Source organism: Tamandua tetradactyla, chromosome 2 (assembly GCF_023851605.1).
Source record: "Tamandua tetradactyla isolate mTamTet1 chromosome 2, mTamTet1.pri, whole genome shotgun sequence".
Lineage (NCBI taxonomy): Eukaryota > Metazoa > Chordata > Mammalia > Pilosa > Myrmecophagidae > Tamandua > Tamandua tetradactyla.
Window position 1 is genome coordinate 131,806,569 of NC_135328.1, and position 17,815 is coordinate 131,824,383.

General features: G+C 40.2%; 1 protein-coding gene and 1 long non-coding RNA gene across 3 annotated transcripts in view; one reads left to right on the plus strand and one right to left on the minus strand.

Annotated features, from left to right (window-relative positions):
• The window catches only part of LOC143673921 (voltage-dependent N-type calcium channel subunit alpha-1B-like), a 268,765-nt gene that overhangs the window by 248,711 nt on the left and 2,239 nt on the right, over window positions 1-17,815 (plus strand). The window contains exons 10-11 of one of the 2 annotated variants that reach the window (XM_077149028.1): window positions 7,140-7,193; window positions 8,110-8,217. In XM_077149028.1, the coding sequence (XP_077005143.1) occupies window positions 7,140-7,168 (29 nt within the window). In that variant the 3' untranslated portion in view covers window positions 7,169-7,193; window positions 8,110-8,217. Of the gene's footprint in view, window positions 1-7,139; window positions 7,194-8,109; window positions 8,218-17,815 lie in introns of those variants that run through there. The other variant, XM_077149029.1, reaches the window with a different exon arrangement.
• LOC143662225 (uncharacterized) lies at window positions 9,986-17,172 on the minus strand. The gene is made up of 4 exons (XR_013165231.1): window positions 16,828-17,172; window positions 15,574-15,759; window positions 11,738-11,948; window positions 9,986-10,539 (listed from the first exon to the last, which is right to left on the minus strand). It is a non-coding gene; the product is annotated as an uncharacterized LOC143662225 (long non-coding RNA).

Here is a 17,815-nt window from a genome sequence, read left to right on the forward strand (position 1 = left end):
AAAAAAATGCATCATGATGAAGCAGCTCATACTGCAGAATGGCTAGGAAACTGCTCAGGGATGCCAATAAGCATCTCCCAATGTATTCATCCATCAGTGCCCAAATCAAATGTCACCTCTTCCCATAGTGTCCCAAGAACAATTACTTTCTCCTTTGGGCCTATAGTGGTAGTTTTTACAGTTTTACTTCTAATTATTAATAATATTTTTGTCATATATGTGTAGGACATGGTTTCTCTTTCTTTTTTTAGAGGCAGTTTAGGAAATTTGATCCTTTTACCCATAAAATTAACATGGTTTTGTTACACATATAGTTCATTCATTCAACAAATACATATTGATAACTTACTTGGTCCTCTAGAGCATACAAAGATGAATAAGACAGAACCTTTAGACCTTAGATGTTCTTGTGTACATTTTTGAGATGTATACAATTGTAATCAAATTAAAAGTACATATTAAGTGCTACATAATTTCAGAAGAAAAGAAGATCTATTATTTTGTGTGGAGAATTCTGGAGGACTTCTTGGAGGAAGTGTCATTTGACTTGGGCTTAGGTGTAGGCAGCAGACACGTGAGAATGGAAGAAACACAGGTAAGACCATGCAGGTGAAGAGGTGTGGGCAGCCATACTGGAGAATACACAGGTTTAGGGTCACTTATGGGCACAGTCAAAGAGAAAATTATGAATGATAGAGCTTTATAAGGTTTTTTTTAAGCAGGTAGAAAATATCTAAGATAGATGTGAAGATTTGACTTTAAAATTTGCATCTTATACCTTTAAAAATTACCACTTACATATGTTAAGTCTAAATTTTACACTGTATCTAGATCTCAAAAGAAAAAGGGACCATTTAAGACTTTAAGTCATCTATTGTCCTCAGATAGCAATGGAAATTTTATCTCGGCTTTGAAGATTTTTTAAAACTGGTATTGGGATATTGGGGTGTGAAAGCTGAAAAAGGTGGCCACTTATTTGAGGCTGACAGAAAACTGACAGCCAAAGATGTCACTCTTAACCTGCCACTGCAATTTAAGCAGAAAGGAATGACCAAGCATTCATCACATGATGTGGCAGAACCAGGGGCCTGGGAGCTAATTAGTAAGTGGTGACACCTTTGGAATTCAACTGATGCTGAAAATCATCACTTGCTGTACAAAACGCATGGCAGAATGGGATTTGATGTCTGAATTTCAAGGAATGAGTGAGTAGCTCACAATCTCATTTGGGAGGATATAAATGAAGAGCAGCTTGGCACTGCTCATGGGGTAAATGCCGTGGCAGGCAGAAGGCACGGAGAGGTCAGTCAGGCATGCTGGCACAGGGCTCTGAAATCCAACTTGTGATGCACACTAAAAGTCACTCACAAAGACACACACCAAGAAGGACAAGCAGTGTAACTGAGGGAAACAAACATTTGTAAGTAATGCAATTAGAACATAACAAGAGAGCACATTGCCACAGCAGTCCCGGGGCCACACGCAGTCTGCCAGGGAGATCCAGCTTCAGTTTGGAGGTAAGCAGTTGTAAATAGAACAAATAAAAGAATGCAAGCAAGCAATTTCTATCAGCATGGCAAAAAAAAAAGACTTGTCTGGGCTGTTGCAAAGTTTTTGAGCCCCAAATCTTCCAGGCCTCTTCTTTTTAAAATGAAATCAACAGCATTTAGTATTTCATCTCCATGCAAAGCTAACACTTAACTGTTTCCAAAAAAGGAAAGAAAATTCCTTCCAAATTTTATTTGGATTAATAACTTTGCAAGCTTATGAAATGTTATAGGAATTAAAAGAAAAACTGGAAAAGGTGAGCACAGAAAGACACGATTCTTTTCCCATGTACATTTTTTTTTAAATGCAATGCTGGCAACTGCAGCCTCTGAAAGCAAGATACTTATCTGAAACTTATTAATGTCTGCAGGCATTAAAACATATGCTTTCAGACCAGAGGATATCAGAGTATAACATCAGCTATTGTTCACATATGGCAGAATAAAGAGAAATTTAAAGAACACAAGCCAAACCCGAGATGGGATTTAGTTGTGGGGCTTAATTTGAAGGGCTCTGGTTTCCACGCCTGCGAACCCTTTCAGTCCACCAAAGCACAACCACAGAATGTTAAAAGTTATCTAGTGACATGACTGATTCTGAAATATTCATTTAAAGTTAAATATAGGCACGTCAATGTTCTAAGGGTTAGAGAATGCTGAGTAGGCTGTGTGCCTGCAGAGGCTTCTAGAGTGATGTGCTCACCCTTGCCCACTGGCTGTGGCTGCTGAGACCTGTTCAATGTCATCTGGCATCAGCTTTTATGAAACCTGAAAAGGCCCCTTTCTGGGAGCCTTGCTCTGTGAGGCAATTACATTCATTCTTTCCATGGGGTGAAGTGTATTTCTCAGGTTTCCTGCCACCCTAGATCCTGTAGGAAGGGGAGAGAAAATCCACCAGGACTGTCTTCTTTGAAGGGTACTCCCTTGCCCTTTAAAATAATTTTCTGTTCCCTTAATATAGTTTGCCTGGCAGGAGTCGCTCCAAGGACTGTTTGGCATTTGTTTGTTTGTTTGTTTTGAATTGAAACTAAATCTATTAATTTAAGCTTTCAAACCAAGTTAAAATTCAGCTAGAGAGAAAAATCTGTTAAAAATCAAGAGTTAACACTGCACGGCTGTTTACTGCCCTGCTTGTGGGTGTCCAACAAAACTGTGGGGCAGCTGTGTGTGACTCCTGAGGAAAGTATCAGCGAGGCCCCAAAGGAAGGTCCCCAAATGTGACATTTTGAGGTGCCTCCACTCCTCTATTCCCCAGCTTTACCGTTCTCTAATTGTGTTCAGATCCTTTCAAAACTATGTGTGTCTGGATTTCAAAATTTGCGTTTAAAGGGAACTTCTTTTATTTGAATGAAACATGTGGTGTCTTTGGGGGAAGCAAAGCATAACAATTTAAAGAAACATCATGACTAAATGTAGTAGATTAATACAGTTCAGACAATAATTATTTAAGAGTATTAGTCTTGCAGAATAAGCCAGAAACAAAGACCAACAATGGTATGGTCCCCTTTAGAAAATGCTTATAAGAAAATGGGCCTAGATTGTAAGCTTTTGGAGCAGACACATTTAGTCTGGGGTAGTAATTATGATTTCTGGAATTTGAGAAGCTGTTTTATATATATAACCTGATATTTAGAGATAAGAACGAAGCTGATCAGGTCAAGGTGAAAGTAATTCAAAACACAGGGGTAAGGGACACAGTGTCTATATTTTAGAATCACATGTACTCTTTGAGACCAAAGAAAGAAAGGTTTACTTGGTCTGGAACCTAAATTTTCTGCAGCACATAATCGAATGCAGCCTGCCTGTATAGCTCATTTGAACAACTGAAACACAGGGAGCCCAGAATAAGAATGAGGGTCTTTAATCCTGCATAAATTATTGTAATGCTTAGATACATCCTAGAGTATATTAAGCAGATAATCAAAAAGTATCGACAAAGTCCCTTGAGGGGTGGGAGAAAAAATATAGAACTATTAAACTTTAACATCAGTGAATCCCCTGATACTGTGTCAAACTTTAGGGACACTCAAATCAATAGGCCAAGCCTTGATCTTGAGACTTACTCTTGTAAAGTTTATGTATGTAGTAGAGAAGCTTAGACTACCTATAGGCATGCCTAAAAGTTACTTCTGGAGGGCCTCTTTTGATGCTCAGATGTGGTCTCAGTCTCTCTAAGCCCACCTCTGCAGGTGAAATCTTTGCCCTCCCCACTACATGGGACATGACATCCAGGGATAAAAGTCTCCTTGGCAATGTGGGAGATGACTCCCAGGGGCGAATCCAGACCTGGTACCATGGGATCAACAATTCCATCCTGATCAAAAGGGGGAAAAGAAGTGTATCTAGTAAAGTATCAGTGGCAGAGAGAATTCAAATAGGGTCAAGAGGCTACTCTGGAGGTTGCTCTTATGCAAGCTTCAGTTAGATCTTGCTAAATATCACAACTTGCCAAACTCCAACCAAACCATTCCAGCCAATCCTAAAGAACACCTAGGGCAATATGTAAGATTCCACAAGGGTTCCAGGCACTAGGTAACTTTCCAGAAACCTATAACTTCCAGATGGGTCCTTGGACCAGATGAATGGTGAAACCTAGAGTGCCCAGCCTCTCCAGAACATCAGCTACTCCCATTTCTCTACCCCATATTACTGATAGACCCTTCCAACATGAAAAAGTTGAAATGACCATAGCCCAAATACCCCTAAAGAGAGGGATGGAAAAATCAATGGTGATGGTGGAGTTATATAGAGAATATTGGATTTAACTAATTAGTATGATTGCTGAATTATTAAATTGATATTTCTTTTAGTGTCCAGTATCTCAGAGCAGCTAGAAGTAAAAACCTAAAATTGTGGAATTGTAACTAATGTCAAACTCTGAAATCTGTTCTACAAGTAATTGTAGTGCTGTGTTTTGAATTTTATAGCTTTTTTGTATATGTAATTTTTCATAAAAAAGAAAAAAGTTTATTGTAATGATAAAAAATATTTAAGCCCTCTAGCCTCCTATATTCTGGAACAGCGAGAAGGAAAAATTTGAGAGGATCATATGGTAACCCATGACAAACTCTGGGATCTGTTCTGTAACTACTTGTTGAAGAGGGCTTTAAAAACTATTGCTTTTTTCTTTCTTTGCTTTGTGTATGTGTTATGTTACACAATAAAAAAGTTAAGAAAAACCAAATGAGGAAAAAACAGTTTACCAACAGCACACATTTTTAAAGGAAAATATAAAACTATACTCTTGCATGGTTATTTCTTTTTAAGTATTATTTATTTAAAAACCACTTATTGCCAGTGCTATTTTCCAGACACTGTTCTGAGCAGTTTTAAAGTGCTGACTGGTTAACCTCTAAGAGCCTATATGGGAGGCAGGGCTATCATCCCCAGTTCACTGATGAGGAAACCGAGGCACATAGTGGAAAGCAACGTGCCCACAGCTGCAGAGCAGCAAATGATGGAAAGAGGGTTATGATGAAATTGTTGGGAGAATTTGGAATGGGGTCTTTTTTTTTCCTTCTTAAAGTTCTACTTGGTGTCCTTCATATGAATGAAACGCTATTTCAAACTTTACTACAAAATGAGTTTTGACAGAAATTGGTTTTTTAAAATCTTGACTCTGGATCCTGATAAAGTGAGACATTTGCTGTGTGACTGGCATGGTGGCCATTACATGTCCCATGTGTCCCTGTGACCACACTGGAGTCTTGTCTGCCTGGGAGTAAGGTAGCTCATGGCCCACTGCATCCTCTGGCCTGGGTGAGGGGTCTCCAGTCTCCTCCTGACCCCTGAGCTCTTCTTGGCCTCTGATGCAGCTTTTCCTCGCTGCGCCCACCTGCCCCATGGCAAGCCATACACCGAGCGGGAGAGATGGCTCCTTCCCCAAAGCATCCCCTAATGGGTTACCAAGAAAGAGCAAAACAGCAGTTCAAGTGATACTCACCAAGCACATGTCCTATAACAAGCACTTCTAGTACTGGGAGAATAAACTTAGATGAGACACAATGACTGCGTTGAAGAAACTATACTAAATAATAAAGTGCTAAATCTTATCAAGAATTTGAATTTCTTCAAATATTTAAACATTATTCCAAAAGAACAATGTGACATTGTCTTGATCGTATAACTTACATTTCTTTATGTTTCTCCCTATGAAGTCTGATATATTGAAAGTTAATTATAGTGTCCAAAATGTCAAATGATCTCATTATGGTAAACCTTGCAAAATGTCAGACAGTCTTAACAGACAGCACGACGGCACTAACCTTTATCTGCTATTACTTTTGCCAATTCTTACTTCACACCACTGTCCCCACAGCCATTTTTCTCTCATGTATTTTTCTCATGGAGAAACACGGTTATTTTCAAATTGAGGCCCAGGAACTGATAAAGTGGCAGCATCAGACTAGGAAAACAGTCCTGATACTAAGTGAATACCCAGCATCACTGAACAGCTGGCACAGGCCTTTACCTGTCTTATCTAATTTGATTCACATGCTCTGATGTTCAGGACTATCTTATCTCAGTGTTTTAAGTCAAGACAGTGAAGTGCAAAGAGGACCAGGGGTGTGTTCAGATCCACTGCAGGACAAGATGCAAACTGCTATTTCCAACTCTAGGTTGTTGCTCTTTCCTCCAATCACCCTCTAGAATCACCTGGCTGTGGGATGCAGAGGGACAGCTGTTTGATCACCAGGCACTGAGAAAACAGTGCTAGAACATATAAGAAATATAACCCTCCAAGTAAAGCAAGCTTTCAGAATAAAGTGGTTTACAGCTATTGGAGTCACTCTCCTTTCTTCAGAAACTTCATGGAAGGTTTCTCAGGCAATTGGAGGTATGCAGCTTCTTTGCTAGTCTGAGCCCCAACCAAAAATAACCAAGGCCTTTTCCCTTACAGAAGGTTTGCTGAGGCCCCATCTGCTACTTTGGGAAGTAGCAGAAATGAACTTGACTGATCTGATTCTGGGCTCAGAGGAAACAAAAAAGATGCTTGCTCATTCCCAGGGCCAAACAGAGGTGCTCTGAGGCTTCAGTATGAGAAGGAGCAGTGGCCTAAGAACCAGGACTTTTATTCCAGTTTCAGTTGAGAGACTGACTAGCTGTCATGTGGCCTAAGCTACATTCTGAAGCCTTTAATGATCTTGTCATCCCATCCTCCACTAGTTATCCCAGGGCAGAGTCACCAGCCTTGGGAACCCCCAGGGTTCTTGCAAATGCTGATTCCTAGACTCCTTCCAGACCTACAAAATCATATTATCCTACGGCAGGTCCCTGGAAATCCAAGTAATTCTCCTGCACACCTAAGAGTTTGAAAAGCACTAGAATGAGCCATGCACAGCATTGATCCTGATCCCAACACATATGGCAAATCATTACTTCACCTTCCCATCTGAGGCATGTGCAACTCCAAGCCTTTTCTTTTCAGTCACACCTGGGGAGCTCAACCTCCTTGGATTTTCCTTTTCCTATCTGTAAAATGGGAACAGCACCATCTACCTTACTGGGAGGGTATGAAGGATAAATGAGAAAATGCCTGTAAAGCAGCACATAACAAATACCTAATTAATGTTAGCTATCTTTCCTCTGCAGCGACAGACCACTGCCCTAATGGCAGCTGAACCAGCACTCACCGAGCAGTACCAGGTATGTTACTACATCAACTCACTTACCATGCTGCTCCTGGGGAGATGGCTCAATATTGCCCCAAGTTCCTCTCCAGAGCAGTGGCCCGAGACTTAGAGTTTGGTAACTAATGTGAGGACACAAAGACAGGGGAGAACCATGAGCTCTCGGGTGGTTTCAAGTCACCCTGAAGCTTGAGAATTGCTGCCCCACCTGCTGCCTCCATGAAAACAGGAGCAGAACCAGGTGCTTCTGCCACACACCAAATTTTGAGAACCATGGCCAATTCAGAGGCTCAAAAGATTATATTTCTTGGGTCTTTTACTTAGTGTACTTCCCTATGTCAGTATCACACTTTTAATTATTGTATCTTAAAGATCTGGTTAAATGTCCATTAGTATTCTTAAGGACAGTTTCCTGAAGGTGAAGAGAAGATATAATTGAAGTTGACAAACTCATTAAGGGGCTGAGGACTTGGCTTCTTCACCAAACCCTAAGAATAATACAACCAGGCTCTTAAAAAGTAGAGTTTTAAAACTTTGCTATGAATTCTGAATAATAAATTATGAAAATTTAAATTTTTCATCTGTTGAAAGATTTTAATTATAAAATTACTTGCTCATTTAAATGACAAGTTATAAAAAATACAAAAAATTCTTAGACTACAATGAAATACAAATTATTCTTAACATATTTGTGTATTTCCTATTTTTTTACATAAGGTTTTGTGTGTTTTGTTTATGTACTTATAATCATACTGTTTCTAGAATTTCACTTCACATGAAATTCATAAGCATTATCCCTTTTAACTCTATAATATTTGTAGCAATCATTTTAATAACTGCATAATATTCATCCACTTGGGTATAGGTTGTTTCAAAATTTTTACAATTACGAATAAGGTTGCAATTAATATTTTTCCCTCATCTCATTTTAGGATTATTTTCATAGAAGTGATTCCCAGAAGTAACCATATTGGGTCAAATGCAACTGTTTATATCAACAAAAATTATTGAATTTTCCATTTCAGATTGTTTCATACAGGTCTTTTAATATGTATTAAAGCATGAAATGTTTTATTTCTTGGGTATTTTGTTCAGTTATATTATATCCATATTATGATATTTTAATTATTATAGCTTAAAATAGAGTTCAACATCTAGTACAGCTTGTATAACTTATTTCTTTTCCTTTCAAAATTTTCTGTGCATTTTGGGGAGGCAGTTCACCTTCAAGATGAACTTTAGAATAATTTTGTCAAGTTGGAAAACAAAAATTTCATTGTGATTTTCAATGGAATTGCTTTGAAACTATACAGTAATTTGGAAACTACTGACATCCTTGAAATATTATTTTTGTTTGACACATAGAAGCATAGTTTATTTACTTAATTTCTATTTGTAATAGTCTTAGAGTTTTATTTTTTAGCTCTGTAGGTTATAAATATTTCTCATGAAAGTACTCCTAAATAGTTAATACTTCTGTTTCTATAGTGAAAGAGAGGCTCCTTTAATTAATCTTTGACAGCCTTATTTAGCTATAATTTACATATAAACCTTATATGAGAAATACACAATTCAATGATTCCTTGTAAATTATATAGTTATTCAACCAGCACAACAATTCAGTTTTAGAACACTTCCATTATGACAAAACAATTTCCTAAATACTTTTCTGTGGGTGACTTCCAATCAGCATCTGTTACAGTCAGAGAGCACACACTTTATGACTTCAACCCTTTTAAATATATTGAGGTGTTTTATATCCCAGCATGTGGTCTATTCTGGAGAGCACGTCATGTGTCCTCAGGAAGGAACATGTGCTCTGCTTTTGTGTAGTGGTGTTCTGAAGATGTCAGTTAGGCCAAGTCGGCTGGTGGTGGTAAGACTTATATCCTGGCTGATTTTCCATCCAGCTGAAGTTACCAACCATTATTATTTATGTTTCTAATTCTGTCATTATTGCTTCATGTATTTGAGAGCTGTGTGTTAGGTGTGTGGGTCTGTGTACATTTATAATTGTTCTAGTTTCCTATAGAATGGACTTTTTTTAGCATGGGCAGGCACTGGGAATAGAATGGACTCTCTTATCATCATAAAATGTCCTTCTTTGTCTCAAGTATTTTTTTAATCTCAAAGACTATTTTGTCTGATACTATCATAGTCACTCTGACTCTCTTATGGTACTCTTATATGGAATATCTTTTCCATTCTTTTAACTTTCAGCCTATTTGTGTCTTTGAATTTAAAGTGTGCCTCTTGTAGACACTATATGATTGGGTCTTCTTTTTTATTTTTTTAATCCAGTCTGAAAATCTCTACATTATCGATACAGTTGTATTTCAGTTATTTTAATATTTGTTTTTTATATGTCTCATGTCTTTTTTGTCCTCTGTTCCTCCTTTACTACTCCTTTTGCATTAAATAGGTATTTTTTAATGTATCAGTTTTCCCTTTTTTAAATATTTATTTTAGCTGTCTTCTTGGTGGTTGCTCTTGGCATTACACTAATCACCTTGATTTATTGCACTCCACTTCAGATTAACACTAACTTGATGCTAGCAAATATAGAAACTTTGCTCCAATATAGTTCCATTTCACCCCCTCTGCATTTTTGCTATCACATGTATTTTTTAAGCCCCCAAAATACAGTTCCATAATTACTGTTTCATGCAACTGTCTTTTAAATCATTTAAGCAAAGACAAAAATATTTATTGATGTATTACTTTACATTTTCCTGCATAATTACCTTTTCCAGAATTCTTTGTTTCTTTATGTGATTTCAAGTTATCATCTAGTAACATTTCCTTTTAGCCTGAAGGATTTTCTTTAGTGTTTCTTGTAAGGTAGGACAGCTAACTACAAATTCTCTGAGTCTTTGATTATCTATGAATGTCTTTATTTTTACCTTCATTTTTGGAAGGATAGTTTTGCTTGATATAGAATTCTCAGCTGACTTTTTTCTCTGAATGTTATCCACTGTCTTCTGGCCTTTACTGTTTCTGATGAGAGGTCAGCTCTTAATCTTATTGCACTTTCCTTATAGGTAATGACTCATTTCTCTCTTGCTGAATTCAAGATTTTCTCTTTGTCTTCCAACAGGTTGACTAAGGTGTATTTTAGAGTGTATCTTCGTGTTACTCCTCTTTGTAGTTCTTTGAGTTTCTTGGATGTGTTCATTGTTTTTCATCAGATTTGGGAAGATTTTAGTCAGCTTTTTTTTCTTTTTTCTTTTTTTTTTTGCCTCTTACTTCTCTCTTCACATAAGACTCCCATCACAGATATTTTGTATGGTCATGTGTCCACATGTGTCTGAAGCTCTGTTCAATTCTCTCTCTGTTCTTCACAGGGTATACTTTCTGTTGACCTATGCATTAATCAGGGTACAGTCAAGAGAGAAACTATATAGCAAATATGAACAGCCAAAGTATAATATAAAAATTATTACCTATTGCTGAGTATTCAAATAACGAGGAATTGGCTAGTAAAAAGTAATGAGAGGGCATGGGCATAGCTCATTGAATGGCAGAAAAGTCACTGTAAAGTCACATCACCAGGAAATGCCAGAAATCTCCCTCTAGAATGTGGTAGAAGGTGGAGGCACTCTGTACAAAAGTGCCCAGTGCCAATTCCTGGGGAAGTCCCTGTTCACTGGGTGCTGCCAACTGCTATACAGTGCAGGGGCTGGGTGCTGGAGAAGCTGAGCACAGTGGAGAAGCTCCCCTCACTGGAGGATCTGGGCACTGTATAAGCCATACCCTGCAGAAGCCACCTTCTCTGCAAGAAATTGGGGCAGGAAAGGCCATAGGTAGTGTGAGCCTGCCAAAGGTATATGCTGGAACCAGGAAGGAAAGCCTTCTCTTCCTGTAGTTCTGCTGACAAAGCTTACTTCCAGTTGACAAAGGGGGAAAGCTATTTAAATGTCCCAAAGCCATTTACAAAAAACAAACAAGGAAAAGGAACAAGTTGAGAGGCAATACATTGATGACAAGCACATTTCACCCCTTCGGCCACTTAATTCAACATGTAACCTAACACATTTGAATTCCAGTAAAGCAACAAAATAATTTGATATTTCTACCTAAACAGATACAGTTATCTATACTTTAAGTAAAGAAGTTCCCAAATTTTACTCAAAATTGAGAATCATCCCAACAGCTATTGTGCAGGCTACAGTAAAAGCTCCTCAAATGCAGTTACAGTCTTGCTGAGTATTCTTGCATAAAGACTAAATAATAAAGTTAATTTCCAACAGCTTAAAAATAAAATTAACTTCAGGATAAAATGTTTAGGGTCTACAAGTAAAGCTTTGAGTACAATAAGCAGAGAGAAAATATGCAAAGTCATTGCAGTTATCATTTCTGTAATTCATCAAAAAGCCATAGATATTATCTAGAGCTTCCCTCCTTACTACCCATTCTATACTTCCCTTGTCCCATGTTTGTTTGCTAAAACTACCAGAATGCAATATACCAGGAATGGACTGGCTTTTACACAGGGGATTTAGTAGGTTTCAAATTTACAGTTCTAAGGCCATGAAAATTAAGCCATCCGGAGAAAGATACCTTGACTCTGAAGAAAGGCCAATGGCATCCAGGGTTCCTCTGTCCATGGGAAGGCACGTGGCTGGCATCTGCTGGTCCTTCACTCCTGGGTTGTATTGCTTTCAGCTGCTGATCTCAGTGGTCTTCTGAGATTCTGTGGGTACTTGCTTGCTCCTCTGGGGGCACTACTCTGAGGTCTCTGTGTCCTGTGGGAGCATTTCTTCTGGCTTCTCTGGGGCATTTTTCTCTGTGTGTCCTTCACTTGGTTTCATCTCTCTAGGCTCCATTAGCATTTTCTTTTTTTCTCTTGTGGATTCTTCCTTGTTTCTCCCAGGGCATTTCTGTCTTAGCTTCTCTCACTTGGTTTCATCTCTCTGCTCTCTGTGGGTCTTTCTGGTTTCTCCTGGGGTGCTTTCATTCTCTCTCTCAATATCTCTTCAAGGACTCCAATTAAGGAAAGACCCACCTTGAAACAAGTGTGTCACATCACCATGGAAATAACCTAACCAAAAGTTCCTGCCCAAAATAGGTCTGCACCCATGAAAATGGATTTGAAGAACATGGCTTTTCTGGGTGTATGTAACAGTTTCAAACCAGCACATCCCAAGACAAAACATCAGCTCTGGGTTCTTTACTTGGTGGAGTGACCCAAAATACTCCTGAAGGGTGTGAATCCTTAACTGTTCTGCTTTTTGGTTGCTGTAACTTTCCATTGACCTTTACTATTGGGCATAAGTGCTAAGAGGGCCCCAGGGAATTTCCTGGGTTCCAGGTGTAGTCCTTTTTGCTCCCATTGTGCCACAGCAATTCACTTTCTTCTTGGTAATTGGGATTAATCACTCCAGACACATTTAATTAAAAATTTTTTTTTCCTATTGGCTCAGTAGCTATTTTGAAGTGGAACTCCAAATTGCTAGTTGGAATTATCCTTTCTATTCAATGAACTAATGGTGTGCCCCTGATGAGACACAAATCAGGAGAGTGCAGTGTTCTGGGGATGGGATGCAGGAATTCTGCAAGTGGGTGAAAAAGAGGAACCACTTCAACTTTCACCCCTTAACTTCTGGAACCACATTCAAAGCTATACTGCATTCCATAAAACAGAACACCATTCTTTCAGGGAATGGACCCCAAAATGGCATCATACCAAGTCTTCAGTAACCCATTCTGCCTCTCCAGGTAAACCAGCATATCTTCTGCAAGTAATATTCTGTCCTCCATTCATTTCTATTATACTGTCTAGAATTTCCAGGACATTTCCATGTAAAATTGCTAAGAGCAGGATTCATCACTTTATTCCTGTTTTAAAGGAATTGACTAGTATTTTATCCTTAAATAAGATAGCATATAAGATAAAAATTGTCATTGGTTTGAAAGAAACACTTTTAATATGTGTAAGGAACTGGTCTTCTAAATTATGCTTTTCAAAAGAGCTTTCATTATGAATAAGCATGGAATTTCACTAAATGGTTTTTGGACTTCTATTAGATATAACTACAAGTTTTTATTATCTTATCTATTGATATAATATGATAGTGGTACATATCTTGATACTGAACCTTCTTCATTGATTAACTTTTGCTTCAGTAACAAATTCCAAATATTTGTGACTTAGATTCACATATGTTTATTTTTTGCTCATGCTACTTTAAGGCCCTGGATGGCCTACAGCTCTGTTACACCTGGTAGATTGGCTGCAGGTCTGTGCCACATGTCTTTCCTGGGTTCTAGCTGAAGGAACAATCATAATTAATCATAACTACAGAAGAGGGGAAGACAATTTATTTTGATGCATGTATATTTTACTTGTTTCAAATAAAATAAATTCAAATTTTTTACACATATGTTCTATAGGCATGGTTATTATAATAATCAATCTGTATTGGGGTTGTTTTAAGTTTATTGCTTCATTTAATGTTAATTATCAGTGTGACAGTTATATTCTCAAAATCTGTTATTCTAAGAGAAATCAGGGATTAAATATTTAAGATCTTATAGGTAAACTAGGATTAGGAGATCTGAGTTATAAGTGACAGTTAAATAAAGACAGATCATTCAAGAGAACAACAAATGCCATTTAATTTTAAAATAGTGATAACGGATATTGTTCAATACCTAGTATCCCTTTTTCCTATAAACTTTCCAGAATTCCCTTACCCCACCCATTTTATTAAGATGCTCACAAATGTGGTTTTTTTTTTTTTTGGAAACTGAATTGTAAGGAGCATTTTACATTTCTTGGATCCCTACCAAATGGTAAAGGCTTTTTAATTTTATGGTTCAGTTGCCTTACTAGCTTAAGAAAACAGGAGAAAATGCCAGTATGCTGCGAGGTGTTCTACCAGCCCTCCCCAATGCATTTTGTAATGTTCAAGAGAACTTAATCCCAGTGCACAGGCCAGCACAGCAGAGCACTGCTATCACCCTGCAGCTCCTGCCTTCCCACCTCTCAGTCCCTTTCATTTGGTTTACTTTGCCTCAACTCCCTTTTTTTCCAAGGTTATGTTTTGAAAATATCTGCCTCTTTGTCTCTTCCCAAGACTCCATGCCTTTGTCATAATTTAAAAAATTATCCTCAAGAAGATTTCCTCATATTTTTACAAATACAGTACCCTAAATTCTTACACTTCTGAAAAATAATAAATATAAAAACTCATATATGTAGAATTTTATGCAATAGAAATTGTAGTTGGAGAGACATTATACATGGTGCAAAATGTTTAACAAAGTTTGCTTAATGGGATTAAATTTTATCTGGTGTGCAGGCACATTTAAGACTGTGGTTGACACAATGGCTACATCTGTATTATCAAACATCAAGACATTATAGCTATATGAAATGTCAAGGCTTGAAATGTGCTTTACTGCAAAACAATGTCTGAACTACATCGACACTCTCACTTTAAAGTTATTTTTTGTATAAAAGTTATTTTAATTCATCAATATATCGAATTATATCAGTTTTCATTGGAACATGTGCAATGTGTGTCTTCTATTTAAATTGATCTCAAACAAGGCATGTGATCATTCTAACAACACAAAAATAGATTTAGCTCACCATCAGGGAGAACAGTGACAAAAATTAGTACAACAGAATAATTAATTCAAACTTACTTCCCAAGAATTAGCTTATCATAAATGATGGGCAGTTTGAATGTGATTTTAAAGTAACAAGGAAAAGGACTAGAGAGTCTGAGAACCATAACTCAAGAGCTATAAAAAGACAGTATTAAGGCTACAAGAGGTTCAGTTGCCAGGGATTGACAAAAAAAATTATATATTGCCAGGGTACAAAGAATAGAAAAATAGGTTCAATACTGAGTGAAAATGTGAGTATCAGTATTGTTAAGCTAAAATGACATGTAGTGACAAGTCCATTGATTGTAGAAGATGAAAAACTCGGTACAATTTAAGACAACTACTACAAATATTTTGCAGACTTGCTGAATCAATTTTTATTTCACTTCTCCTTGGAAAAAAATGCTTCTTTCCAAGGATTTTAATTACACTTCCACTTATGTACTATGTTCTTAGGACACAAAAGGGGAAAAAAATTAGAAAACAATCCCAAAAGTAACTAATAAATAACAGCATATTTTTGAAAGCATGTCTGACACTGCAGTTCTAATCTAATTACTGCATCAAACCCCACGAAACCTTGGATGAATATAAACTGCATCATCATTTCACATAAGACTTACAGACAAAATTACCAAGACAAATGATAAGGTTAATTAGCCATAATAAATAAGTAAATGTCATAAATTACTAATTACTTTTAGTCAACAAAATAGGGTTATTTAATAATGCTCCCCAAATACAGCTGGCAGCACTGCTAATGAGCACTTGTGTCTTACCTCACACACCACCCCCCAACTGAATACACTGCGGGCTTGGTCTGAAATGAAGTACAGAAGTCCACCTTTTTCCTTGGATGACATGGTTAATCAGCACTTAGATATAAGGTACTCAGACTCTTCAGGGTAATACCATGGTTTCAGAACAGACTTACTTGATCTTTTTATTTTTGGATGGACACTCATCTGGTTGGGAGAGAGGAGAAAAAAATTAAAGTTTTAGTGAAGAAAAATAATATTAGTTATTTAAAAAAATGAGAGGGAGAATATAAAATCATATAACAACATCCAACAATCAAAAATCACAAAACAATTCACAAAAGTAAATCCTCACATAATTCCAAAAGCAGTAAGCGGAAGAGCAGCAATCACTGGGGCGGTAACAGCTGGACAGCACCGAGGACACTCGGGAATACCAGTGGGACGGTAACAGCCAGACAGCACCGAGGCTGCTGGGGGCAGCTAGAGTGAGAATCTGTGAAACCGCGAGGAGACACCTGACAACCTTGAGAGTACCCGGATTAAATTCCTCAGGTCTCCGCGCTAATGCATTCATTGTAGTCAACGGACACCAAGCTCGTGACCGCGGTTCCTCATGCAGCAGGCAAGTACTAAAAGGTCTTTATTTGCCAGTAAAGACGGGGAGTCCAGGGACCTGGGCTCACCCACACACAGTGAGGGAGACTGGCCTCTCGAAGCCAGAGCTCGCCATGCAGCCGAGTCGGGCCTCTGACCCCAAGCAGGGCCCGGGCACGGGGCCCGACACAGGAGGTCAAGGGGCTCGCCATGATGATCCGCCCCGCGGGCCAGGCCCCGACGTCGCCAGTGGTGAACACGCGCTCTGCCCCAGAGCTCTGCCCCGGAGCTCTGCCCCGTTTCCTCCCCGCCACTCTCAGGATCCCCCTGATGGGTTGCCCCAGCGGCCCTCACAAACCTTCCACTTGAACCTGTCGGTCAGAGGCACTTGGATCAGGTTTGCGGCAGAGCAGTGTACCAGCGCAGGGGCCGCCAACCGCGTGGGTTCAGGACAAACTCCAGCTACAGGAGGGGATGGCGGCCCTTCCGCTGGGCATGAGGCCAACACCGCATTTAGGCCTCTGCTATGGTGAGCAGTGAGGTGGGATGCGGGTGCTGCAGGGCTGAGCCTACAGCTAAAGGGCGCTCGGTGGGCGCGGTGGACCTCTACAGGCCCACCCTGGCCACCATCTGGAGGGGCCCCTTTGCAGCTCAGGGCCAGCTCCCTGGGCCCCTTACCCAGGTGGACCGGGGCTCAGCACCTCCAGAGAACACGCGGCCTGCAAGACTAACGGAAACTCCAAGGCCAAGGCGGCCACGGTCGGCACCTCGGGGACCACTGGGGCCCCTCGCCCTGCAGCTGACGGGCCCAGGAGCCCCAGAAAAGCCGGTCTTTCCCCGCCGGTTGTTTAAATGAAACTGGTCATGCAAACCAGGCCTCCATCCAGCCGGGGACTTGCGGGGCCAGCTGCCCCTCCCCCGGCCCTGCGGCCTGGGCCCGCGAGCGAACAAAGGCCGCCAGGTCCCCGGACCCGAACGCGGCGGCCTGGGCTCCGGGACTGCGGAGGCGTCCCTGGCGGGCGACCAAGGAGGCCTCGGGTACTCGCGGCTGCTTGGAGCCCTGAGCCCCGCCCACCGGGTGGCGCTCTCTGGAAAGTTCCAAGAGCGGGGTGCTTGCTCTGCGCAGGTGGCGGCAGTCTGGGCACCAGGTGGCGCTGCCGTACCGAGAGCCGGGACGGGCCACACGGGAGCGGAAGGAAGGTGTCGCAGGAAGTGCGCGGCGCCGCCAGCTTCTTGTCCCGGATGTAGGGCTTTTTCGCGCGGGGGCGGGACGAACCATGGAACCGAACGACTGCTGCCGGGCCTCAGAGTAGAAGCCCCGGGCAGCGCCAGGGAGCACTGGTTTCCGGTGTGCGCGCCTAGTCCTGTGCGTTCTTGGGGGGCAGAGGCCCCACGTTCGTCGGTCTCCATTTTGGCGTTTGGGGTCCATGCGAGCCGGAAGTGGTGACGGTGCAGATTTTTTTTTTAACTCCCGCTGTTAGGGCTTCTGCGTTTCTTCTTGAGAGCCAGCTTTCTGGAATCTTTGTGGAGAATTAATGGTGGGAGAGGTAAAAACTGGAGCCACCTTTCCCCCTTTGCGTGGTGTCACCTGGTGGCCTCACAGGACCGAAAGACCCTCCTCTGAGAGCGCCATCCTGCCTTTTCAGCACTTTCGTTTTCTCAGACA